The following is a 23,030-nucleotide window of genomic DNA, read 5'->3' as shown; positions in this document are numbered from 1 at the left end:
CCACAGGGGTTGGAGTGCCCTGGGAATGACATTTTAATTGGATTTGTTAAGTTTCCTTCAAAGTTTTCTCTTTTTGTTACAGTGCCTCTTTAAGGGGCTGTTAACTGGTTAATTTGTTAATTAGTTTATTTTTTTATTGGTATACTCAAAAGAGTATGACTAGGGGATAGCTGGGACACTGGGGTGTGTAGAAGGAGAGCTGGGAGACTGGAAAAAGTCAATCAGCACACTCAATAAAGAAAAGCTCAGTGTCTTGGTTTCAAATTCACCAACTGGCTTGGATCTTATGAACACTTCAGAGGGCAGTTATGAGTTAAAACACGCTGGCTTGGGTCTGGAGATATGTAAAAGCCCAGACTGGGTAAGGATGGCAAGTTTCCTTCCTTTAGGTATTCTGGCACATGCTCATCCCTCAATCAACACGTAAAATGATTACTGGGTTATGTTCACATTGCTGTTTGTGGGATCTTGCTATGTGCAATTTTGCTGCTGCATTCCCTACAGTACAACATTTCGAAAAGAACTGCGTCATCCATAAAATGCTTTGGGACTCTCTAAAGCAGTGAAAGGTACTATAGAAAAACAAATCATTCTTTCTTTCTAATGGATATTAGCAAATCAGTTGGGTCTTTACATTAATTCAGCACATACCAGCATTTTATTTCCAACTTTAAAACCGAATTAAAATTCTCAAACCACCTGTGGTGGGGTTTGAACTCATGTCCTCTGAAATATTTGATGGGGAAGGGGCTTGTGCAGCCATAAAGCTGGGTCAGAGGAAGAACATAAACCCTAGAGTCATTGTGTAATATCTCTGGGTGCTGATGCAGCATCAGAGATATGCATAGTATTAAATACTTTTTATATTATAAAACTGTCCCCTACCATGAATGATAGGAACATGTGCAGTAACATAGAATACATGGCACAGAAACAGGCCATTCAGCCCAACCAGTCAATGCTGGTGTTTATTCTCCATCCCGAATCTCCTCCCAACTTCCCTCATCTAAATCTATCATCGTAACCCTCTATTCCCTTCTCCCTCATATACTTGTCTAGTTTCCCCTTAATTGCAGCTGTACTAATTGCTTCAACCACTCTCTGTGGCAGCGAGTTCCACATTCTCACCACCCCTCGGGTAAAGGAGTTTCTTCTGAATTCCCTGTTGGATTTCTTGGTGACTATCTGATATTGATGGCCCCTCATTGTGCCCTTCCCCACTTGTGGAAACATTCTCTCTGTATCCACTCTATCAAAATGGTTCATAATTTTGAAACCTCTACTAGATCTCCCCTCCACCTTTTCTTTTTAAGAGAAGAGATCCAGCCAGGCGTTGCTATGTAACGGGTGTGACTAGCACATCGTGTGATTCTATATAATGTATTTTTTTGGGGTCATGGACTTATTCTGATTTGGATGTAAAATGTGGTGAGAGTGAATTTTTGAGCTCTCATTAGAGTGGGGGCTGGGATTAGAGGATGCCATTGCTGCAGGAAGTGATGGTTAATCACTGGGACACTTCTGCGACCCAGGAGAAATGTCATAGGGGTGTTAAAAAGGGGGTGTTTACTTTACACTTCCTTTGAACATATTCATTTCTTAGCTGTGAAAAAAGATTGGTGATTAGGAAAATAGGCTGGTTGAGTGGGCGGGCAGTTGAAGGCAAGAAGTCATGTGAAATCTGCTGTGACACAACTAGCCAGGGTTGGCAACCCTGACTGGGAGAGTTTTCCACTTCTAGCGTCAACATGAAACGTTTTTGAGTTTGGAGTGAAGAAAAGGAAGAAAACAAAGGTTTGAATTTCAAGTCCTCAGCAGGCCTTAAAGCGGCTCACAGCCAATGGAATACATTTTTGAAGAGTAGTCGCTATTGCTGTGTAGAAAACGCGCTGCCGATTTGTGCATAGCAAGATCCCGCAGGCATGTTGAATGGCCGATGATCTGTTCGGATAGTGCGGTTTACTGGAGAGTGCTGTCCAGAGATGTTGTCTCCACCCCAGAGGGTTTTGGATGCTCCACCATTGGGTATATTTAAGGCTGAGATAGGCTGACTTTTGATCTCTCAGGGGATTAAGGGCTATGTGGAGTGGGCAGGAAAATGGAGTTGAAGCTGAAGATTTGCCATGATTGTATTGAACGGTGGAGCAGGTACACTGGGCCATGTGGTCTACTCCTGACCCTATTTCTGTTCTTAAGCAGCAGGAGAACTCCCAAGCTCCTGTTCAAATAATGCCAAGTGAACCTTTATACCCATCTGAGCAGTGCAGGTGGATGGGGCCTCATCCGAAACATGGCTTTTCTGACGGTGCCGCACTCTCTCAGTACTGCACTGAAATGTTAGCCTAGATTATGGGCGTAAGTGTCTTAGGCCTTGAACCAATAGCTTCTGACTTAGAAGTAAATGAAATTCCACTGGACATCACCACTGGACTGTCATGAGAATGGTTCCCGTACCAGCGACTTCAGTTATGTGGATTGATTGGAGAGGCTGGGGCTGTTTTCCTTCGAGAAGCGAAGTTTGAAGGAAGATTTGATAGAGGTGTTCAAAAATCATGAGTGTCCTGGACAGAGTAGATAGGGAGAAACTGTTCCCATTGGCGGGAAGGTTGAGAACCAGAGGGCACAGACTTAAGGTAATTAAGAAACAAGAGACCACACGAGGAAAAACATTTTTACACAGCAAGTGGTTAGGATCTGGAATGCACGGCATGAGAGGGTGGTGAAGGCAGATTCAATCATGACTTTCAGAAAGGAATTGAATGATGATCTGAAGAGAAACTAAGTTGCAGGGTTATGGGGAAAGAGGCAGGCAGCGGGAGCAACTGAGTTGCTCTTACAGAGACGCAGTACGGGCACAATGGGATGAATGGCCTCTTTCTATGCTGTAACCACTCTGATTCCGCTCCATAGATCCATAACATCCCACCATCCTTGTGTTTGTCTCCACTGCCCCCACTGGCACATATGGCCGCAGTCCAAAACAAAACGAAACCACAAAGCTTTGCTGGAACTAGAAAGCTTTTCAGTCAATTAATCTGTCAGCACCTGAAAGTGAACAGGTAGTTCAATGATTCGGGTGTAGCCCTTCAGGTGAATATAAGTTTTGCAATGATTGGCCTTCCTGACTTGTGCCAAGTTTGTGGTGGTTTTGAGCAGAAGCAGATCTCCACAGGAGCTGGGTCAAAAACTGCCCTCAAACCTATGTGCCACTTAGACCTCTTGTGGTAAGAGGAGACTTTATGGCAAATGTCCGGGCTGGCTTCAAAGACAGCTGTTGGGAACTAAAAGGATTCATATCATTAAGGATTGTGTTAAGTCCTTCCACAATCCTTTAACAATCCGCAGAGGGTAATTCAATTATTTCAACAAATACACACACAAGACACATTCTGGAGTAAATCACATGCAGTTAACACACAGTCTGCAGCAGATTTTACACAGATTAACACACAGGATGGAGCGCGTTACACACAGGTTAGAAACATTGGATTTAGGAGCAGGAGCAGGCCATTCGGCCCTTCGAGCCTGCTCCACCATTCTGTAAGGTCATGGCTGATCTGGATGTGGTCTCAACTCCACTTTCCTGTCCGCTACCCTGCCCATGATCCTTGACTCCCTTGTCTATCAAAAATCTACATAACTCAGCCTCGAATATATTCAATGACCCAGCCTCCACTGCTCTCTGGGGAAGAGAATTCCACAGACTACTGACCCTCTGAGAGAAAAAAAATCTCATCATTCCATTTTAAAAGTGAGACCTCTTATTCCTAAACCGTGTCCCCCAGTTCTAGTCACCCCCACAAGGGGAAATATCCTCCTGGCATCCACCCTATCAAATCCCCTCAGGATCTTTAATATGTTTCAGTAAGATCACCTCTCATTCTTCTAAACTCCAGTGGGTATAGGCTCAACCTGTTAATAGGCAGTCTGCAGTGAGCTATACACGGGTTAACACGCAGTCTGCCGTGGGTTACACACGGGTTAACATGCAGTCTGCAGTGGGCTACACACGGGTTAACACGCAGTCTGCAGTGGGTTACACACGGGTTAAAACGCAGTCTGCAGTGGGCTACACATGGGTTAACATGCAGTCTGCAGTGGGTTACACATGGGTTAACACACAGTCTGCAGTGGGCTACACATGGGTTAACACGCAGTCTGCAGTGGGTTACACATGAGTTAACACGCAGTCTGCAGTGGGCTACACATGAGTTAACACGCAGTCTGCAGTGGGCTACACATGGGTTAACACGCAGTCTGCAGTGGGTTACACATGGGTTAACACGCAGTCTGCAGTGGGCTACACATGGGTTAACACGCAGTCTGCAGTGGGCTACACATGGGTTAACACGCAGTCTGCAGTGGGCTACACATGGGTTAACACGCAGTCTGCAGTGGGCTACACATGGGTTAACACGCAGTCTGCAGTGGGCTACACATGGGTTAACACGCAGTCTGCAGTGGGATACACACGGGTTAACACGCAGTCTGCAGTGGGATAAACACAGATTAACACGCAGTCTGCAGTGGGCTACACATGGGTTAACACGCAGTCTGCAGTGGGCTACACATGGGTTAACACGCAGTCTGCAGTGGGCTACACATGGGTTAACACGCAGTCTGCAGTGGGCTACACATGGGTTAACACGCAGTCTGCAGTGGGATAAACACAGATTAACACGCAGTCTGCAGTGGGCTACACACGGGTTAACACGCGGTCTGCAGTGAGTTACACGAAGGTTAATACAGAGTCTGGAAGTTGATGGAGTGTTCATATTTGATTCTTTGGTCCTTTATCTCTTCTGCTTCTTACAGTGAGCCAGAAGCAGTTAGATCTGAATAAAGTCTTAGAACAGGTTGGTTCTGGTGCCTTCTGTGCCCAAAGCTATTGACTCCTGGGGAAAATCACTTTGAGGTCCAGAAACTGTTCTGGGTATTTATTTCATTGCACCATTAGATTTCACTGTTTTCAAGATCAAGGATATTGTACACAGTGGAATGGGCTAGATACTGACCTTTTACCTCTAACACTGCATTCGGATGGAATAAAAATCTCTCACTCTCCCCATAGGGAGATGAGAAAATTCTTACACCGAACAATTAATGATACCAGCAAGTTGTATTTGCCAAGCAGCTTCAACACAGTAAACACTACAAAGCGTTTCACTGGACTGTTATCAATCAAAATTTGCCAATGGCAATGAGTTCAGAAAGCAGGCTCATATTTTTAAACTTTTTAGGATTATGTATAGAACCTAATCGCATTGAAGGAGACCATTTGGCCCATCATGTTTGTGCTAACTCTCTGAAAGAGCTGTCCAATTAGTCCTACTTAGTCTTTCCCTGGAGACTTGCAAGTGGATCCATTTTTAAATATTTTCCCAATTCCCTTTTGAATCTGCTTCTACAATCCTTTCGGACAAATGTATTTCAGATTATAACAACGTGCTAGATAAATACATTTCTCCTAATTTCCCTCTAGGATTTTTTTTCTGCCAATTAGTTTAAATCTGTGTCCTTAGGTTAATGAGCCACTTGTGATTATATCATATCTTTCACAGTCTTAGATGACTTTGCAGCCAATTAAGTGCTTTTGCACTGTAGTTGCTGTTAAAATATAGAAAAGGCAATTTGTGCACAGCAAGTTCCCACAAACAGCAATGTAATGATGAGCAGTTCATCTAGTTTCAGTGTTGTATGTTTTATATATTTGATTTTCTTCAGAGCAATGCAGAGATCACACTAATTTCTATTTGTGCAACAGGTTCAGTCACAGGAACTTTGAAGTATCTTTCTGGTCGCAAAATGCTTACAGCTCAGCTTCTTGTAGCATCTGTTTACTTTGCTCTGAGTCAATGCTCAGCCTTAACTAATTGAGCACAGTGAACATAGATCAGTTACCAAACTCTCATAATCAAACACAGAGCAACTGAACACTACTTTCAGTGATGGCAGTTGAGAAGAATTTGCTGGTCTTCAAATTGCTCCATGGGATTTCTTTTAATCACTTCTACCTGAGAGGACAGGCAGGAGTTCTGTTTAACATCTCACCCTACAGACGTTAGCTCTAACAGTGAAACACTCCGTCACTATGTGCATTAGCCTAGATTGCCAGGAGTGGGACTTGAACTCACAAACCTCTGTGACTCAGAAGCAACAGGATTACCATGAAGCCACATCTGCCACTCAGCTTTACTGTTACCTGATCACTTGTTTTTTTGCCTCATCTTTTCTGCTTGAGATAGTTTTCCCAGTCCGTCACTCCCAGCAAGGGGCTGTGTTTGAAGAGGTCGCAGGTTGTTGATATGCAAACATGTGAATTAAGAGCGGGAGTAGGCCACTCGGCCCCTCGAGCCTGCTCCGCCATTTAATAAGGTCATGGCTGATCTGATTGTAACCTCAAACCCACAATCCTGCCTAGGGGAATGGCATTAAGTCATAATGCTCATGCGGAGAACCGGTGCAGACAGGATGGGCCGAATGGCCGCCTTCTGTGCGGTAAAATTCTGTGATAATCCCCCCACTTTTATATTCAGCTCCCTTGGAAATAAACAATAATGTTCTATTAGCTTTCCTAATTACTTGCTGTACTAACCTTTCGCAATTCATGGACTAGGACACCCAGATCCTTCTGTAATCAGAGCTCTGCAATCTCTCACAATTTAGATAATCAGCTTCTTTTTTATTTTTCCTTCCAAAACGTACAATTTCACATTTTCCCACACTTAACTCATTTGCCAGATCTTTGACCACTCACTCAACCTATCCATATCTTTTTGTAGCCTCCTTATGTCCTCTTCACATTTTATTTTCCTACCCATCTTGTGTCATCAGCAAATTTAGCAACCATGCCTTCTGTCCCTACATCCAAGTCATGTGTAAAAATTGTTAAATGTTGAGGCCCCAGCACAGATCCCTGTGGCACACCACCTAGTTACATCATGCCAACCAGAAAAGGCCCTTTGATGCCTACCCTTTGTTTCCTTTTTAATCGTCAATCTTCTATCCATGCCAATATGTTACCCCCTACACCACGAGCTTTTATTTTCTGCAATAATCTTGCAAGTGGTACCTTATCAAATACCTCAGTATGGCTTCAATATTCACCTTTCAGCGCACAATAGATAAATTTACTCTCTACTCTTGGGGGTGTCCTACACCCATGTGTCTTAGCCTTCAACCCTTCAGCCTGTCATCTTCCTTACAATTCCTCATTAAACCGCTCCTTGCCTTGACTCGACCAGCCTTTGCCACAGTTACTGACTATCCCCTCTAACTAGATCATGTGTTTTGGTGGGGGTACTGTTGGCTATTCATAATTACACTTTGGTGGGGGGGGGAGGTGCATGGAGCAGCATTCATAGAGTTGCCAACCCTCCAGGACTTCCCTGGAATCTCCAGGAATTAAAGATTAATCTCCGAGCAAAAACCAGGAGAAAAATCATTACTTCTTCTCCTCCTTTAGTTGTGTTGGCATCACAGACTAATATCCGCATTCCACCTACATTTACATGGGTGGCGCTAGCTAAACCAGGCATGACCTGCTGAGATGCTAGCCCTGATAATGAAGACTTATTGATGGGTTGTTGGTGTTGTAGTGGCAATGTCACTGGTTTAGTAATCCTGAGGCCCAAACTGATATGCTGGCAATAAGGGTTCAAATCCCACCCTAGCAGCTGGTGGAGTTTATATTCAATTGATAACTCTGGAATTGAAAGTTAATCTCAGTAATGGTGACCATGACAACTGCCATCAAGTGTTGTAAAGACCCACCTGGTGCACTAATGCCCTTCGGAGAAGGGAATTTGCTGTCCTTACCTGGCCTACATGTGACTGCAGAATTGCCCTCTGATATGGCCTAGCAAGCCATCCCATTCAAGGGCATTTAGGGATGAGCAAAAAATGCTGGCCTAGCCCCCATTGTATGAAAGAAGAAACAGCCTAAAGATGGGTCTTGAAGATTTCAAGTGATAGGGCTCTGACTATTGCCTTTAGCAGCTTATTCCATTGTGGGATTGCCCTTGGGAAGAAAGATTGTTGATACACCGACTTGGAGACAATTGGCCTTTGTAGTTTGTGTGGATGATAACTCTGTGTTTTGCCATTGTTAAGGGGGCAACAGGTACTTGTTTCTGTCAATTCCCACCAGCCCATTCCATATTTTTATAGAAGGTGGTCGGTCTATTTTTTCTCCCTGTTTTGCTGTAGTGATTCCCATTCCAAATCTTTTGTCCAGTATGTGACACTGATGTATTTCCCATACTGATTTGTGGATCGCTTCAATCTTATTTATATCCCTCGCCATTCCACCCACAACCTACTTACTCCAGAATAAAGAAGTGGGGTGTTTTATTTTCCTACTTTTCGAACAAAAAAGGGTGTGGATGCCAGGGATCTATTAAAGTTTTAAATACTGAGACTGTTAGACCTTCGTTATGCCAGGGCAGCAAGAAATAGGAAGAAAGGCAGGTAAAGGATACAGAATAGTCATGAACTCGTGGAATGTCAGAAGCAGCTCGAGAGGCTGAATGGCCTCCTTCCTATTCCTGCATAAACATGTTACTATTCTTTGTTTTCCAGCCCACTGTGACTCAGCAGATAGCACTCCCACTTCTGAGTCAGAAGATTGTGGACTCAGGGATGTGAGTACAAAATCTAGGCTGATACTCCAGTGTGGTACAGAATGCTGGACTGTCTGACAGAAGTCCTGAGATGAGATCTCCAGCAATGTATCCAATCAGGGCTGATGATATTCAATACAAAAGCAGGGAAGTTATGTAGAACCTGCATAAAGCTCTGGTTAGGCCACAACTTGAGTAATTGTGTCCAGTTCTGGTCACCATTACTTTAGGAAGGACGTGAGGGTCCATGAGAGGGTGTAGGGGAGATTTACCAGGATGGTTCCAGGGATGAGGGATTTTAGCTCCAAGGTAAGTTTGGAGGGGCTTGGGTTGTTCTCGTTGCAGCAGAGGAGATTGAGGAGAGATTTGATAGAGGTGGAGAAGATGATAACAGGTATACGTCAGGTAGACAAAGAAAAGTTGTTCCCATTAGCTGATGGGACAAGGACTAGGGGACACAGATTTAAGATTTTGGGTAAGTGGTTCCAATGGATGTGTGGGAGAACTTTTTTTTTTGATGCAGTGAAAGTTAATGACGTGGAACTGGCTGCCTACAAGAGTGGTGGGAGTGGAGAAAATGAATGATTTCAAAAGAAAATTGGATGGGCACTTGGGGGAACCAGCCAAATCAATAAGTGATCATTTCAGAAAACCAAAATGCAGATTTAACATGTGTCAGCTTAGCTCAGATTCTTACTTCTGAATCAGAAGGTTGTGCTTTTAGCCCCCACTCTCCAATTTGGGAATACATGAATGTGCTGGAACTGCAGGCAAGTACTGTGTTATCCAAGGAGATGAGACATCTGCTTTTCAGGTGGATGTGAAGGATCTATTTAAGGAAGACACAAATAGGGGGCGTTTCCCAACTCCAGAGAGGGTGCCCACCCAGCAGGGTCACAAAATGGAAATTGGCACACAGCATATATTTGACGTCCTGCTATATCATCCCAATGGCTGAGGCACTCTGACAGGGCAATGATGTTAATTCAATCCAAGCCACTTGTTGAAGCACTAAACTAAACACTTGGTTTATTCACAGAATGCAGCATTACATATGTCTGCCTACAACCTACCAACCCAGTGTCCCAGCGGTCTCTCTTTACAAATTCTCTAAATACTTAACTGACTAATGTCCTTCACCTTAACATATAATTAACACACCCATTAACACCCGATGATGAATAATTGCTTTTCTATTTAATAATAATTATCAAAAAAGGGAATTAGATATGTACTTGAATAGATTTATGGGGAAAGAACTAGCCCAGCCGTAATGGGCTGAATGGCCTCCTTGTATGTCATATTGTTCTATGATTACAGACTTTCCCTTATAGCTATATTTTGCCCTGGTCCCAGTGGAAGGTTCATTATAGTCAGCCAAACTCCATCCTCTGATAAGAAGAACTAATTGCCAATCCTCAGGATATGTGACACAAGGGTTAAAGTGGCTCATGAGAAAGTGCGGGGGAGGGCACGGTCTCACTAAGACATCTCGAAACGGTGATGTGCACTGGTACAAGCTATGGGATAGTGTGGTGGTGGTGGTGGGGGGAGGGAGAAAATGATCAAGAAGCCACAGCAATTAAAAGTCACCCGGCAGATGTAAGGCCACTGTTTTTTCATGGGAGACCTGAATCTGGCAGAAACGAGTGAAATCTGTGGCCAGGGTTTTGTCCTGTGTGCGGGTGCCCGCCCGACCCGAACGGGTGAGGAATAACGTGAGATGATGTCGGGCAAGTGCCCCGATGTCGTTTCACACTCGCGCGGTGTTTGGCTCCATGGGTGCGTGTGGCAGTCAGAAGCATGCCCGCCGGGCAATTCAGCCCATTAATGATGCAATCAACAGGATTTTACGTGGCCCGTCCACATTGACGGTCGGCGGACGGTCCATTCTCCCAGGCGACATTCACATGTTTGCTCAAACCTCGATCCGGGGCGGGATGAAATCTCCATGGGGGAAATGAAACAAGAGGAGATATTTGGCGACTGTTTTTATTTATGAGATTTGCTTTCAGTTGCTTGATTGCGCTGCACTGACATATTTTGCAGCGTTTTTGACGTTTCCTTTATTCAGTGGAGGCCTGCAGCTCCCCTGGGGCAGCTGTCTGCCTTCAGGGGGGGTCACACTAGAAGCGCTCACCCCCACCCTCAGTTAGGTCGGTGCCCACCCCTCTTCCCCCCCCCCCCCCCACCCCCCCAACCCCGGCAGCGCTGAGCGTTTTCGTTAATTTGGGCAGCCAGCATGAAATCGTGGCCGGAGACCCAGTTCCCAGCTGCTTCTCGGCCCAGCGGACAAACCAAAAACTCAGGCCCAAGCCTTTCTTTCTCTCTCTCTCTCTCTCTCTCTCCCTCTCTGAGGTCATGGAAGGTGCTAAATAAATGCAAGTTTGTTAGTGTATTCTTTGCTATTTCACATCTTTAAATCGTTGACAAACATTGACCGTGTAATGATGTGTTTAAGCGCTTGTTTAAAGAATGCACCTCTTTCTAATTATTAACACCTCGCCAGATTACACTTCCTCCTGTTACCTCCACCAGCTCAGTTAGCCCTTGCTTGCCATTTTCGCCCTGTAATTGGACTAATCACAGCTGACAATTGCTCCACAGGTATATACATTGAGCAATGAATGATGATGGCATGTTTAAAGGGGTAATTTCTCTCCGAGATGCTCTCTTTCTTGTTCCCTCCCTCCCTCCCTCCCTCCCTTCCCCTCCCTATAAAACATTCATTCTGTAAACAGTTGCACTCTGATCTCTTTGAAGTCTTCTGGGCTGTAATTATATCTACAGCTTGTTACAAATCACAGTATAGGGATGAGGCTTTTTGAACTGGCATTAATGCTTGGTTTTACAATCTATTAAGGCTGACTAAGACGGTCAAGCTATGGCCCTTTGATTTGAAACAATTGGCTGCCCGCCCGCTCACCACTCAGAAAAATATAGAGAATAGGAAGGTGTTGGTACTTGCTTGACTCCAATGAGCTCATAACCGAGTTTCACTTTAACCTGGCTCAGTTAACAGCATCTGCACATGCACCTCCGAACCAATAACCTCATGATTTTGAGTCCAACTTCAAGGCTGGAGTTCATCATTCTGGGGCTGGCACTGCAGTACAGCACTGGGGGAGTGCTGCCCTGTCTGAGGTCCTGCCAATGGGGGTGAAAGGTTAAACCAAGGCCCTGCTCTGCCTGACCTCGCAGGTGGATGTCAAATGTACTTGTTTTAGTCTTAACACTAGCCTGGAAGAAAGAAAATGCCTTCATTTCTAAAGCATCTTTCACAGACTCAGCATGTCCCAAAGTGCTTAATGAAGTACTTTTGAAGTGCACTCCCTGTTGTAGGGAATGCAGCAGCCTACTGGCGCACAGCAAGCTCCCACAAACAGCAGCGTGATGATGACCAGCTAACCCGTTTATTGAGGTTGTTTGAGGGATAAATATTGGCCGGCACACTGGGATGAACTCCCCTGCTCATTTTTGAAAAGTGCCAAGGGATTTTTCACATCCACCTGAGAGGGAAGATGTCTAACCTGAAAGACAGCACCTCTGACTGTGCAACACCGGAGCATCTGCCTGGATTCTGTGCTCAAGCATCTGGAGTGGGACTTGAACCCATGACCTTCTGACTGCGAGGTGTGAGGGGCACCCTTCAAGTCACAGGCCATATCTAACTCAAAGGTATAAGGCCATGATCCAATGGTCTCAGTGAGAAAGCTTCAGTCAAAGGGAGTGTGAGTCTTATTGAAACATATAAGATCCTGAGGGGACTGGATAGGGTGGATACCCGGAGGTGTTTCCTCTTGTCTGGGAGACTAAAACTAGGGAGACAGAGTTTAAAAATAAGAGGTCTCCCTTTTAAAGCAAAGGTGAGGAGAAACTTTTTCTCCCAAAGGGCTGTTGGTGTGTGGAATTCTCTTCCCCACAAAGTAGCGGTGGTTGGGCCTTTGAATTTATTCAAGGCTGAGTTAGAGGGATTTTTGTGAGGCAAGGGAGTCAAGGGTTATGGGGGGACAAGCAGGAAAGCGGAGCTGAGACCACAACCAGATCAACCACGGCCGTACTGAATGACAGAGCAGGCTCGAAGGGCCAAATGGCCTATTCCTGCTCCTATGTTTCTGTGTTATTCGAAGAGTGGACTCCTGCACTGCCCCCTCTGCTATTTTGACCTGAGTCCCCTGCAGTCGGCACCCTACCAGCAGGGCGAGTTTTCTGGATTGGCCCTGCAGAAACAGTGAGACAGGCACAAGCAGGATGTGAAGGCTGGGGGATTAGTATACATTGCATGGTTGTTAAACCATTTATGAGTGAAGTTTTGAATCTAATTGTAATCGTCTTAGATATTTTGCATATATATAAGCAATTAATTACACAAAAGCAAGATAACCAATTCCCGTTCGCACATTATCCCCTGTGATTGCATACCCAAATTGGCTCCTGGTCTGGCAATGCCTCAATTTTAATATTTTCATCCTTGCGTTTCAAATCCCTTCATGTCCTCGCACCCCCCCCGCTATCTCTAGTATGTCCTCCAGCCCTACAATTCATCGAGACCTCTGCACTCCTCCAATTCTGGCTCCACCATTGGCAGCTGTGCCATCAGCTGCCTGGTCCCTAAGCGATGGAATTCACTCCCTACATCTCTCCACCTACCTCACTTTCTTCCTTTAAGACACCCCTTAAAACCCTACCCCCTCTGATCAAAGCTTTGAGCCATCCGTCCTAAACACTTGCACCTTTGGCTTGATGTCAGTACTTGGTCTGAATAAGCTGCTGTGAAGAGGTTTGGAATGCTTCCCTATCTTGAAGGTGCTACGTAAATGCAAGTGGCTTGTTGTGCCCAGGGTTTTGGTACAGATCAGAAATGTTTTATAGACTGCAGTTGTTTGCTCAGAGCCGTCTGTTCTCCTGCGCATTGTTTGTTCCTGTGCATTAATTGGTTGCAAAGTGTTTGTTCTGTTGCTGACAGATGCCTGCTATTACAGGGGGTGGGGAGGACGGGAGCAGCGCAGGGTAAACACTGAGTGATGGAACACAGAGAGATCGAGGCCCTGGTGAAGTTACTTCAAAACTGACTGTCACGAGTTGCAGAGTCAGCACTTCTTTGCCCACGGAGAGATTACAATGTGCAACTAGCGACCACAGGGAGCTGAGGCAGACAGCACAGATTCACTCAAAGGGAAGCTAAGTACATGCGATGGAAAGAAAGCCAGAGCCTCTACCGTCACTGTGCATAGCTCCAGGCTACAACATGCATGTAAAAGTGCATGTTGTCACAGCCACTTGGACGCTGAGTGAAACTGTAACAGCAGCCAAAAACAGGTTGCAAGGAGACTGTCTAACCTCTTTGATCTCCAGTTGGTCTCCAGCAATGGTCAGCGATTTCAGAAGGAGCAAAACAAGGGGAAAGTACTGGAGAGGAAGGTCACTCACTGTAGCAAGGAGGATGTTCCTCTTGCCCCCTGTAATAAACAAAATCACCAAATAGTCTCATATTACACAGAGGTAAACAAGACTAGTGACAAACTCAAGCTACTTTAAGATCTTTGTTTTGCCTATGATTAGCTTGGATGGGTTAACTCTCCATCAAATTGGCATGAAGAGAGGCAAGGCTCTACTTGCATGATGCTGTTTGTGGTGGTCGCTTAGTCCTTTCTTCAGCTATTGGACCAGGTAGGGCTGGGGGAATGGCCGTGATGGTGAGCTAGGGTGAGTCAGTCAAGAGGCAGCAGCATAAACAAAGGCAAAAAGTCAGTGGCATTTGAGTAGAAAGCTGAAGCAAGATGAATTTAAAGCTACAAAACGTTGACAGGATGATGGACTTGGGATATTTTATCTGTGGCATGAATCATGTTCCCATCAAGGTAGGGCATTAAGAAGCAACATTTAAATGTTTTCATACATGGGAGGTGGGTGAACAGCACAGGGTACACTCAAGCTGGATAAGTACATGACGGAGAGAAGGAGGATGTTGCTGATGGGGCTAGATGAAGAGGGATGGGAGGAGGCTTGAGTGGAGCTTATACATCGGCATGGACCAGTTGGGCTGAAGGCCTGTTTCTGTGCTGTAAGTGTGGGATTCCACGATGTGAGCATCAGTGCCTAAGACAGCATTTATTGCTCATCTGTTTATTTATTGCCCTTGAGGAGGTGGGTGGTGAACCGCTGCAGCCCCTGTGGTGACGGTGCTCCCGAGATGCCAAAGGAGCAGTGACATGTTTCCGAGTCCGGATTGGACATGGCAGGGAGTTACACTTGCAGCTGGTGGTTGTCGGTGTGAGATGCCTCGAAGTGATAGCAGTATGCCATGGACTCTAAGGGAAGGGAGTCATGTGATCCAGCCTCAGTTTCACTTTGTCCTGGAGCAGGACACAGCAGACACGGCTCTGCAGCTCTGGTGTCCGCAGGCTTTCCATCCGTGTACATCTGTTCACATGTACCTCGAAGTAATAAGTGAACCCACAACATGTTTGCCCAATCCCTTATGAGCGTTTGATGGCTTTATACCAATATAACATACATGACAGCGGTGTTCCCATGAGTCTGCTGCCCTTATCATTCTAGCTGGTAGAGCTCATGGGTTTGGAAGGTACTGTCTAAGGAGCCTTGGTGAGTTGCTGCAGTGCATCTTGTAGATGGTACACTCTGCTGCTACTGTGCATCAGTGGTGGAGGGAGTGGATGTTTAAGGCAGTGGAATGGGTGCCAATCAAGTCCTGGATGGTGTTAAACTTTGAGTATTGTTGGAGCTGCACTCACCCAGGCAAGTAGAGAGTATTCCATCATGACTTGTGCCTTGTAGATGGTGGACAGACTTTGGAGAGTGAGGAGGTGAGTTACTCGCCACAGAATTCCCAGCCTCAGATCTGCTCTTTTAGCCCCAGTATTTGTGTGGCTAGTCCAATTAAGTTTACCAACGTGTTGATAGTATGGGATTCGACGATGGTGTTGTCATGAATGGGATGGGGTGGTGGTTAGACTCTTTCTTGTTGAAGATGGGTATTGTCTGTCAGTTGGGTGACGCGAATGTTACTTGCCACTCATCTGGCTAAACATGGATGTTATACAGATCTCGCTGCTTGGAGGGATCGAATGCTTTTCAATTCTGGCCAAGCAGTGGCCCATGAGGCAGGCAAAGTGCATCTTGGGGGAAATCAGTGCACATATGATGCATTTTGGGAAATAGGTGTTGATTAACCAGAGCAATTTCCTGATGTCCACTATGGCTCAGTTTGTAGCACTCTCACCTCTGAATCAGAAAGTTGTGGGTTCAGCTCCAGAGACTTGGGTCTCAGAGCAGTACTAAGGGAGTGCTGCACTGTCAGAGGGTCAGTACTGAGGGAGTGCTGCACTGTCAGAGGGTCAGTACTGAGGGAATGCTGCACTGTCAGAGGGTCAGTACTGAGGGAATGCTGCACTGTCAGAGGATCAGTACTGAGGGAGTGCTGCACTGTCAGAGGGTCAGTACTGAGGGAGTGCTGCACTGTCAGAGGGTCAGTACTGAGGGAATGCTGCACTGTCAGAGGGTCAGTACTGAGGGAATGCTGCACTGTCAGAGGATCAGTACTGAGGGAGTGCTGCACTGTCAGAGGGTCAGTACTGAGGGAATGCTGCACTGTCAGAGGGTCAGTACTGAGGGAATGCTGCACTGTCAGAGGATCAGTACTGAGGGAGTGCTGCACTGTCAGAGGGTCAGTACTGAGGGAGTGCTGCACTGTCAGAGGGTCAGTACTGAGGGAGTGCTGCACTGTCAGAGGGTCAGTACTGAGGGCGTGCTGCACTGTCAGAGGTGCCTTGTTCGAAATGAGATGCTAAACTCTGCCCTCTCAGAGTGTCAAAGCTCCCATGACACTGTGTTGAAGAAGAGCAGCGGAAATCTCCCCATCGACCTGGCCAATATTTATCCCTCATCTAACATCACTAAAGCAGGTTCTCTGGCCTTTATCTCATTGCCTTTTAATGGGGGATTTTGCAGCGGATAAACTGGCTGCCTTGTTTCCTACATTACAACAGGGGCTGCACCTGCAAAGTGCTTTTGGATCCTGATTTTTGATGAAACCGGAGCGGCTCCCTGTGCCATTTCAAAGGGAAATTAAGAGTCAACCTCATTATTGTGGTTCTGGAGTCGCATGTCAACCTGGCCAGATAAGGATGATAGGTTTCCTTCCCTAAAGGACATGAATGAACCAGATGGGTCTTTACACCGATCCAGTAGTTTTACAGATGTTTGCTCTTCAATTTGCAGCTTTCATTTAATTGAATTTAAATTCTCCAGCTGTCATATGGAATTTAAACTCCCGTCTCCAGATCATTAGTCTGGTGTCTCGGTTCACTAGTCTAGTAACATAACCGCTGTAGGGCTGTGCAGTAGCAAGAAACCCCCGCTAACATAAAAGCAAAATACCGCAGACGCTGGAGATCGGAAATAAAAAACAAAGTGCTGGGGAAACTCCGCGGGTCTGGCAGCATCTGTGGAGAGAGAGAAACAAGAGTCGATATTTCAAGTCCAACGTGACTACTTTGGGGCTGAAGAGAGGTAGAAATGTGATGGGTTGAAAAATGGAGGAGGGTCAGGTGGAGCAAAAAGGGGAAGGTCAGGGATAGGTCAGCGCACAGGGGGGATTAAATTACAAAGATGTCATGGAACAAAAGAGTGGGAATGGCAGTTGTAAAGGAGCAAAGCATTGGTCTAGAGTAGGTGCTAATGGCTGAGTAAAGGTCAGCTCTGTCTGAAAGCTAAGTAGCAGAATGTTGAATAGCAAATTAAAGGTAAGTGCTGTCTGAAAACAACACATGAGCAAATGGACAATAGTTGACAGAATTGCCTTGGACTTTATGAAGTTGGCTTTGACCTCATTCGGCAGACCCTGATTCTCCGAGGTGACAATTCTCTCAATTTACCCCTTGACTCACCCCAAGTTTCAAACCAAATTGAGCTGCAACTGTTATCACGGAGCAGTTTCTGACCTACTGAGATCACCTCTGACCTTGTTGACCAACCCCGTCCACCTTCCTTGATTATCTTCAACCTTGCTGAGCCTACCCTGTCCCCGCTGTCTCTGACGTGCTCTCCCCACCGCACCACTCCGCCTCACTTCCCCAAGCAGGAATGTGTCTGATCCCCCACCCCCCCCCCGCCACCCTGATCCCCATTGGCCGACCTTTGACCCTCCTGAACTGCATTCGATCTTAGTGAGTCATCTGTCACCCTGATGAACCCAGGAACCCCAGTGGGTCGCCATGCTTCCTTGGACAACCTGCTCTGTCCTCTGTGCCTACATTTTACCCCACAGAAATACCCCCAGACAAACTGAAAAAAAAAAGCTGGAAAAATATTTGTTTGCAATAAAATGCCTTTGATGAACTCGCAGTCACAGTGCAAGTTATAATTGACCACAGGTGGTTGTGATCCATTCTTTGGTTACTGCCCTCAATTACTGCCTCTTGCATTCCACACTATTACTTCATTAAGGCATCTGTAATTTACTAGACAAGCACATGCATCCAAATTGACGTAAGGTATAATTAGCAAAGTTACACCGTTAACATTTATATTTTCCAACAATAGGGCAAAGTTTGTGTGAGTTTTGCATTCTTACTTTCATTCTTGTGTATGGCCTGGTGCCAATGGGGCTTTGGCTGTTGTACAATATCCACCACTGACTCTCCATTCTCAGCATCGTATCAACAACTTTGGAGTGTTGCATCCAGTTCTGGGCCCCACACTTTAGGAAAGATGTGAAGGCATTCGAGGGAGTGCAGAAAAGATTCACGGAAATGGTTCCAGGGATGAGGTACTTCAGTTATGTAGACAGATTGGAGAAGCTGGGACTGTTTTTCCTGGAGATGAGAAGGTTCAGAGAGGAGATTGGATAGAGGTGTTCAAAATCATGAGGGGACTGGACAGAGCAGATAGGGAGAAATTGTTCCCACTGGTGGAAGGATTGAGAACCAGAGGTCACAGATTTAAGGTAATTGGCAAAAGAAGCAATGGCAACATGAGGAAGAACTTTTTCCAACAGCAAGTGGTTAGGGTCTGGAATGCACTTCCTGAGAGTGGTGGAGGCAGGTTCAATCAAGACATTCATGAGGGAATTGGATTATTAACTGAAAAGGAAGAATATGCAAGGTTATGGGGAGAAGATAGTTGAATAGCATTCGGAGAGCCAGTGCAGACACAATGGGCTGAATGGCTTCCTTCTGCACTGTAACAATTCTGTGGTTCTGTAAACTTTCATTCATATAGTGCCTTTAGCAGAGAAAAACACACAATAGTGACTAGACCTCAGAAGTACTTAATTGGCTGCCATTTGGGACATCCTGAGATTATGAAAGGCTTTATAGCAAATGCAAACTTATTTAAACATTTCTCAAGGCACTTTGAAAGCATTCGAAGAGAAAAATATCCCCGGTTGCTATGGTAGGGATTGAACCCGTGCCTGGTTTACCCTGTCAGTAACATAGCTGCCATGCTATCAATCTCTCAAAGGCCATTTTCTCCATTCAGGCGCCATTTTAGGCTCCCATAACCTTGAGTTGTCAGGGGACCTAGGGCTTCTTAATGCAAGTTACGCCAGTAAAAACTAATTCATACGTGCGTGTATGTGTGTCAAAAAAGGGGGAGATTTTTTGAATCAAGGAAAAGGGGTCACTTCACACAGACGGGGACCTTGCTACCTTGCCCCAGACTGGAGCATCTGCTTAAAGGGAACATTCGCCTGAGGCCCTGCTCCCCGTTTGGTTTACAATCAAAGCAGACGCTCACAGCTATTTCAGAACCGTGCACAACTGATTCTGTTTTCCTCTGACTTGGTGCTTTCATTTCTTTGCCAGGCCATTACAGGATCGGGGCACACGACTCAGCCTTGGCTTTCTGTGGGTGAAGTTGGGGTGGGGAGAGGGGAGAGCAACATTTGTGGATTAGCTCATGCTTGACTAGCAAAGGAAAGAGGCGCTAGTCAGTGCGATGAAAGTGGGGAGAGTGCGTGAGCTGGCTGTAAATGGTTAGGCTTCTGGGGTGAAGGTGGGCTGGAAACGTCTTTCTAGAGGAAGGAAAGTAACTCAAAGTGACTGGGATCAAAAGCAGCGGGCAGGAGCGTTGGGTTGTGAAACAGAGACTGAATTTGTATGTCCAAACATGCAACTTGAACATTCCACATAGGGTCTGCTCTAATCTTCCACCGTAACTTTGATAATCCCTTTGGTATCAGTGGCTGTGATGGCCACTTATACCTATTTTTACCCACAGATTCTGCTGATACCTTTCCTGAGTTAGAGCTGAACCACCTAAATCAATGCCTCCATATCTTAATTATCAGCAATTTGATCCTTCACTCTTACTTAACTTTAGACTAACATAGAAACATAGGAATTAGGAGCAGGAGTAGGCCACTCAGCCCCTCGAGCCTGCTCCACCATTCAATAAGATCATGGCTGATCTGATTGTAACCTCAACCCCACACTCCTGCCTACCCCCAATGACCTTTCACCCCACGGTTTGATAAAATACATCATGACGCACAATGATTCTCAAGTACCTGCTTATATAGAATTACAAAAAATAACAACAGCTTGTAGCTGCACAACAATTTTAATATAAATAGTCGTTTGTTAGTACAGAACTTGAGTATTGCTGAAAAAAGACACAGTTTTGAAGCTTTTTGTCTTGCACTCATCAGGACAATCGCAAGAATACCAAATGTAAAGGGAACAACAGTGGTGACTTTTAATATAGTAAAACATCCCAAGGCTCTTCACAGCTGGGAATGGTAGCACTGTGGTAGCACGTTGCTGGACACATGGTTCAGAGACATGAGTTTGAATCTCACCACAACAGCTGGTGGAACTTAAATTCAATTAATTAAACAAACCTGGAATAAAAGGTTAGTGTCAGTAATGGTGACCATGAAACTACTGGATTGGCATAAAAACCCATCTGGTTCACTAGTGGCACTCAAGGAAGGAAGTTTGCCATCTTTACCTGGTCTGGCCTACATGTGACTCCAGGCCCACAGCAATGGGGTTGACTCTTAACTGCCCCCTGAATTGGCCTAGCAAGCCACCCAGTTCAAGGGCAATTAGGGATGGGCAACAAACGCTGGCCCTGCCAGTGAGGCCCACATCCCATAAGAGAACAAAAATAATGTTGTTCAAAGTGACTGAGCTGCTGAGACTTTATAAGGCTCTGGTCAGACCACATTTAGAATATTGTGAGCAATTTTGGGCCCCGTATCTCAGGAAGTATGTGCTGGCCCTGGAGAGGGTCCAGAGGAGGTTCACGAGAATGATCCCAGGAATGAAAGGTTTAACATATGAGGAACGTTTGAGGACTCTGGGTCTATACTCGATGGAGTTTAGAAGGATGAGGGGGGATCTGATTGAAACTTACAGAATACTGAAAGGCCTGGATAGAGTGGACGTGGGGAAGATGTTTCCATTAGTAGGAGAGACTAGGACCCGAGGGCACAGCCTCAGAGTAAAGGGAAGACCTTTTAGAACAGAGATGAGGAGAAACTTCTTTAGCCAGAGAGTGGTGAATCTATGGAATTCATTGCCACAGAAGGCTGTGGAGGCCAGGTCATTGAGTGTATTTAAGACCGAGATAGATAGGTTCTTGATTGGTAAGGGGATCAAAGGTTACGGGGAGAAGGCGGGAGAATGGGGTTGAGAAACTTATCAGCCATGATTGAATGGCGGAGCAGACTTGATGGGCCGATTGGCCTAATTTCTGCTCCTATGTCTTATGGTCTTATGGTGACAAATTCTGATGCCCAAAGAGATATTTGAATCCTTATCCCTGAATGTTGGATGGTGCCTGACCTAAGTCCCTGTTTCTTTTGTCTCCCTGTTGCCCCCTCAGATGATTGCGGAGAACATGAAAAGGAAATGTAAGTGCCATGGCACGTCCGGGAGCTGCCAGCTGAAGACATGTTGGCAGGTGACCCCGGACTTCAGGACAGTGGGCACCCTACTCAAGCACAAGTTCTACAACGCCACGCTGATCAAGGCCCACAACCGCAACACGGGCCAGGTGGAGCACACCCACCACCACCCGCACCGGAGGAAATCCAGCGCCTGCGAGCTGGTCTTCTTCGAGGAGTCGCCCAACTTCTGTGAGAGCGAGCCCAAGTTGGACTCGGCGGGCACCCGGGGGAGGATCTGCAACAAGACCAGCCCCGGCCTGGACAATTGCGAGAGCCTGTGCTGCGGCCGGGGCCACAACATCTTGAGGCAAACCCGCCGGGAGAGGTGCAACTGCAAGTTCCACTGGTGCTGCTATGTGGCGTGTGAGGAGTGTCGAGTGACCGAGTGGGTCAGCGTGTGTAAATAAGGACTGCGGGGGGGGGGCTTGTGAAAAAAGAAATGACAAAAAAAACCAAGCTGGGAACAATATAAACTAAGAAAAAAGGACACAGATCAGCCAAAGAGATGTTGGACCCTCAATTTCTGCACTGCTTTATTTGGGAGTTTGTGATTGGAGAAGCGGTAGAGCGAGCTTTCACCCTGCCCCTTCCTTTCCTCGAACTGGGGCCAAATTATTTTTCAGGATTCCCCGGAACGAGGCCAGAATTTTCTGCCAATTAATGAATCGTTTCTCTGGTTTCTTTTCTCTTCGCACCTTTAACGGCGAAAGACGTTGGAACGTTTCACAGGACGGACTGGGAAGCAGCTCGCAAAATTAAGAGACTCAGGAATTACTTTTAAACTAAAAAAAAAAGTGTGGAGAAGAAGAAAGAAACAGCCAAGAGAAAGAAAAGGGGGAGATAAAACACAAACGTGTAATTATTTGTAATAGTGTGTTCACTTTTTTTTTTCTTATTGCCGTTGTTTAATGTATTATAAGTTATTTTAATATAACGGATACTTGTACATTTTGAAAGTATTCGATTAACGATGTGTTTAGTGTTAATATTAAACAGAACCTCAAAGTGACAAGCTATTGTCATCCATCGCATTGCTTGTGTGCTAGTATCAGGGACTGACCAGCACCTACTGTGTGGGTTTAAGGTCACAAGGGGTCTAATCTATCCTGAAATCAGAAAATGCTGGACAAACTGGCAGTATCTGCAAGAGGGAGGAAAACAGATTGGGATTGCCAGGTCCGGAAATTCTTACCCAAAGTCAACAGACTTTTGGCTGCTCTCCAAATTTCCCGCTCCCGCCTGTGATGATGCCCGCCGCTGGCAGGATTGGGAAATCCCGGCCAGGGTTAACGTTTCGGGTACAATATGCTTCTCCTTGGGAATGGACGAGAGGCAGGAATGTGAAGGGTTTTAGGCTGTTGAAAAGGTTGGAGTGTGGGTGTGCAGCTGGAGCTAAAGAGAAGGTCAGGGACAGGTTAGGGAGCAAGGGAGATAAAATGACAGGTGTCATGGAACACAGGAAAAGGGTATGGTAATGATGGTACTAAGGA

At 45.8% G+C, this 23,030-nt stretch overlaps 1 protein-coding gene across 1 annotated transcript in view; it reads left to right on the top strand.

Moving 5' to 3' along the window:
* wnt10a (wingless-type MMTV integration site family, member 10a) overlaps positions 1-22,540 on the top strand; it is a 63,839-nt gene extending 41,299 nt beyond the window's left edge. Inside the window, exon 4 of the mRNA XM_078551402.1 lies at positions 21,477-22,540. Coding sequence (XP_078407528.1) covers positions 21,477-21,947 — 471 coding nt within the window. The 3' untranslated portion in view covers positions 21,948-22,540. The remainder of the gene's footprint in view (positions 1-21,476) is intronic.
* The last annotated feature ends 490 nt before the right edge of the window (positions 22,541-23,030 follow it).

Source organism: Cetorhinus maximus, chromosome 11 (assembly GCF_964194155.1).
Source record: "Cetorhinus maximus chromosome 11, sCetMax3.hap1.1, whole genome shotgun sequence".
In the NCBI taxonomy this organism is placed as follows: Eukaryota; Metazoa; Chordata; class Chondrichthyes; order Lamniformes; family Cetorhinidae; genus Cetorhinus; species Cetorhinus maximus.
Note: the sequence above shows the minus strand (reverse complement) of the source record. Positions and strands in the feature narration are given on the sequence as shown.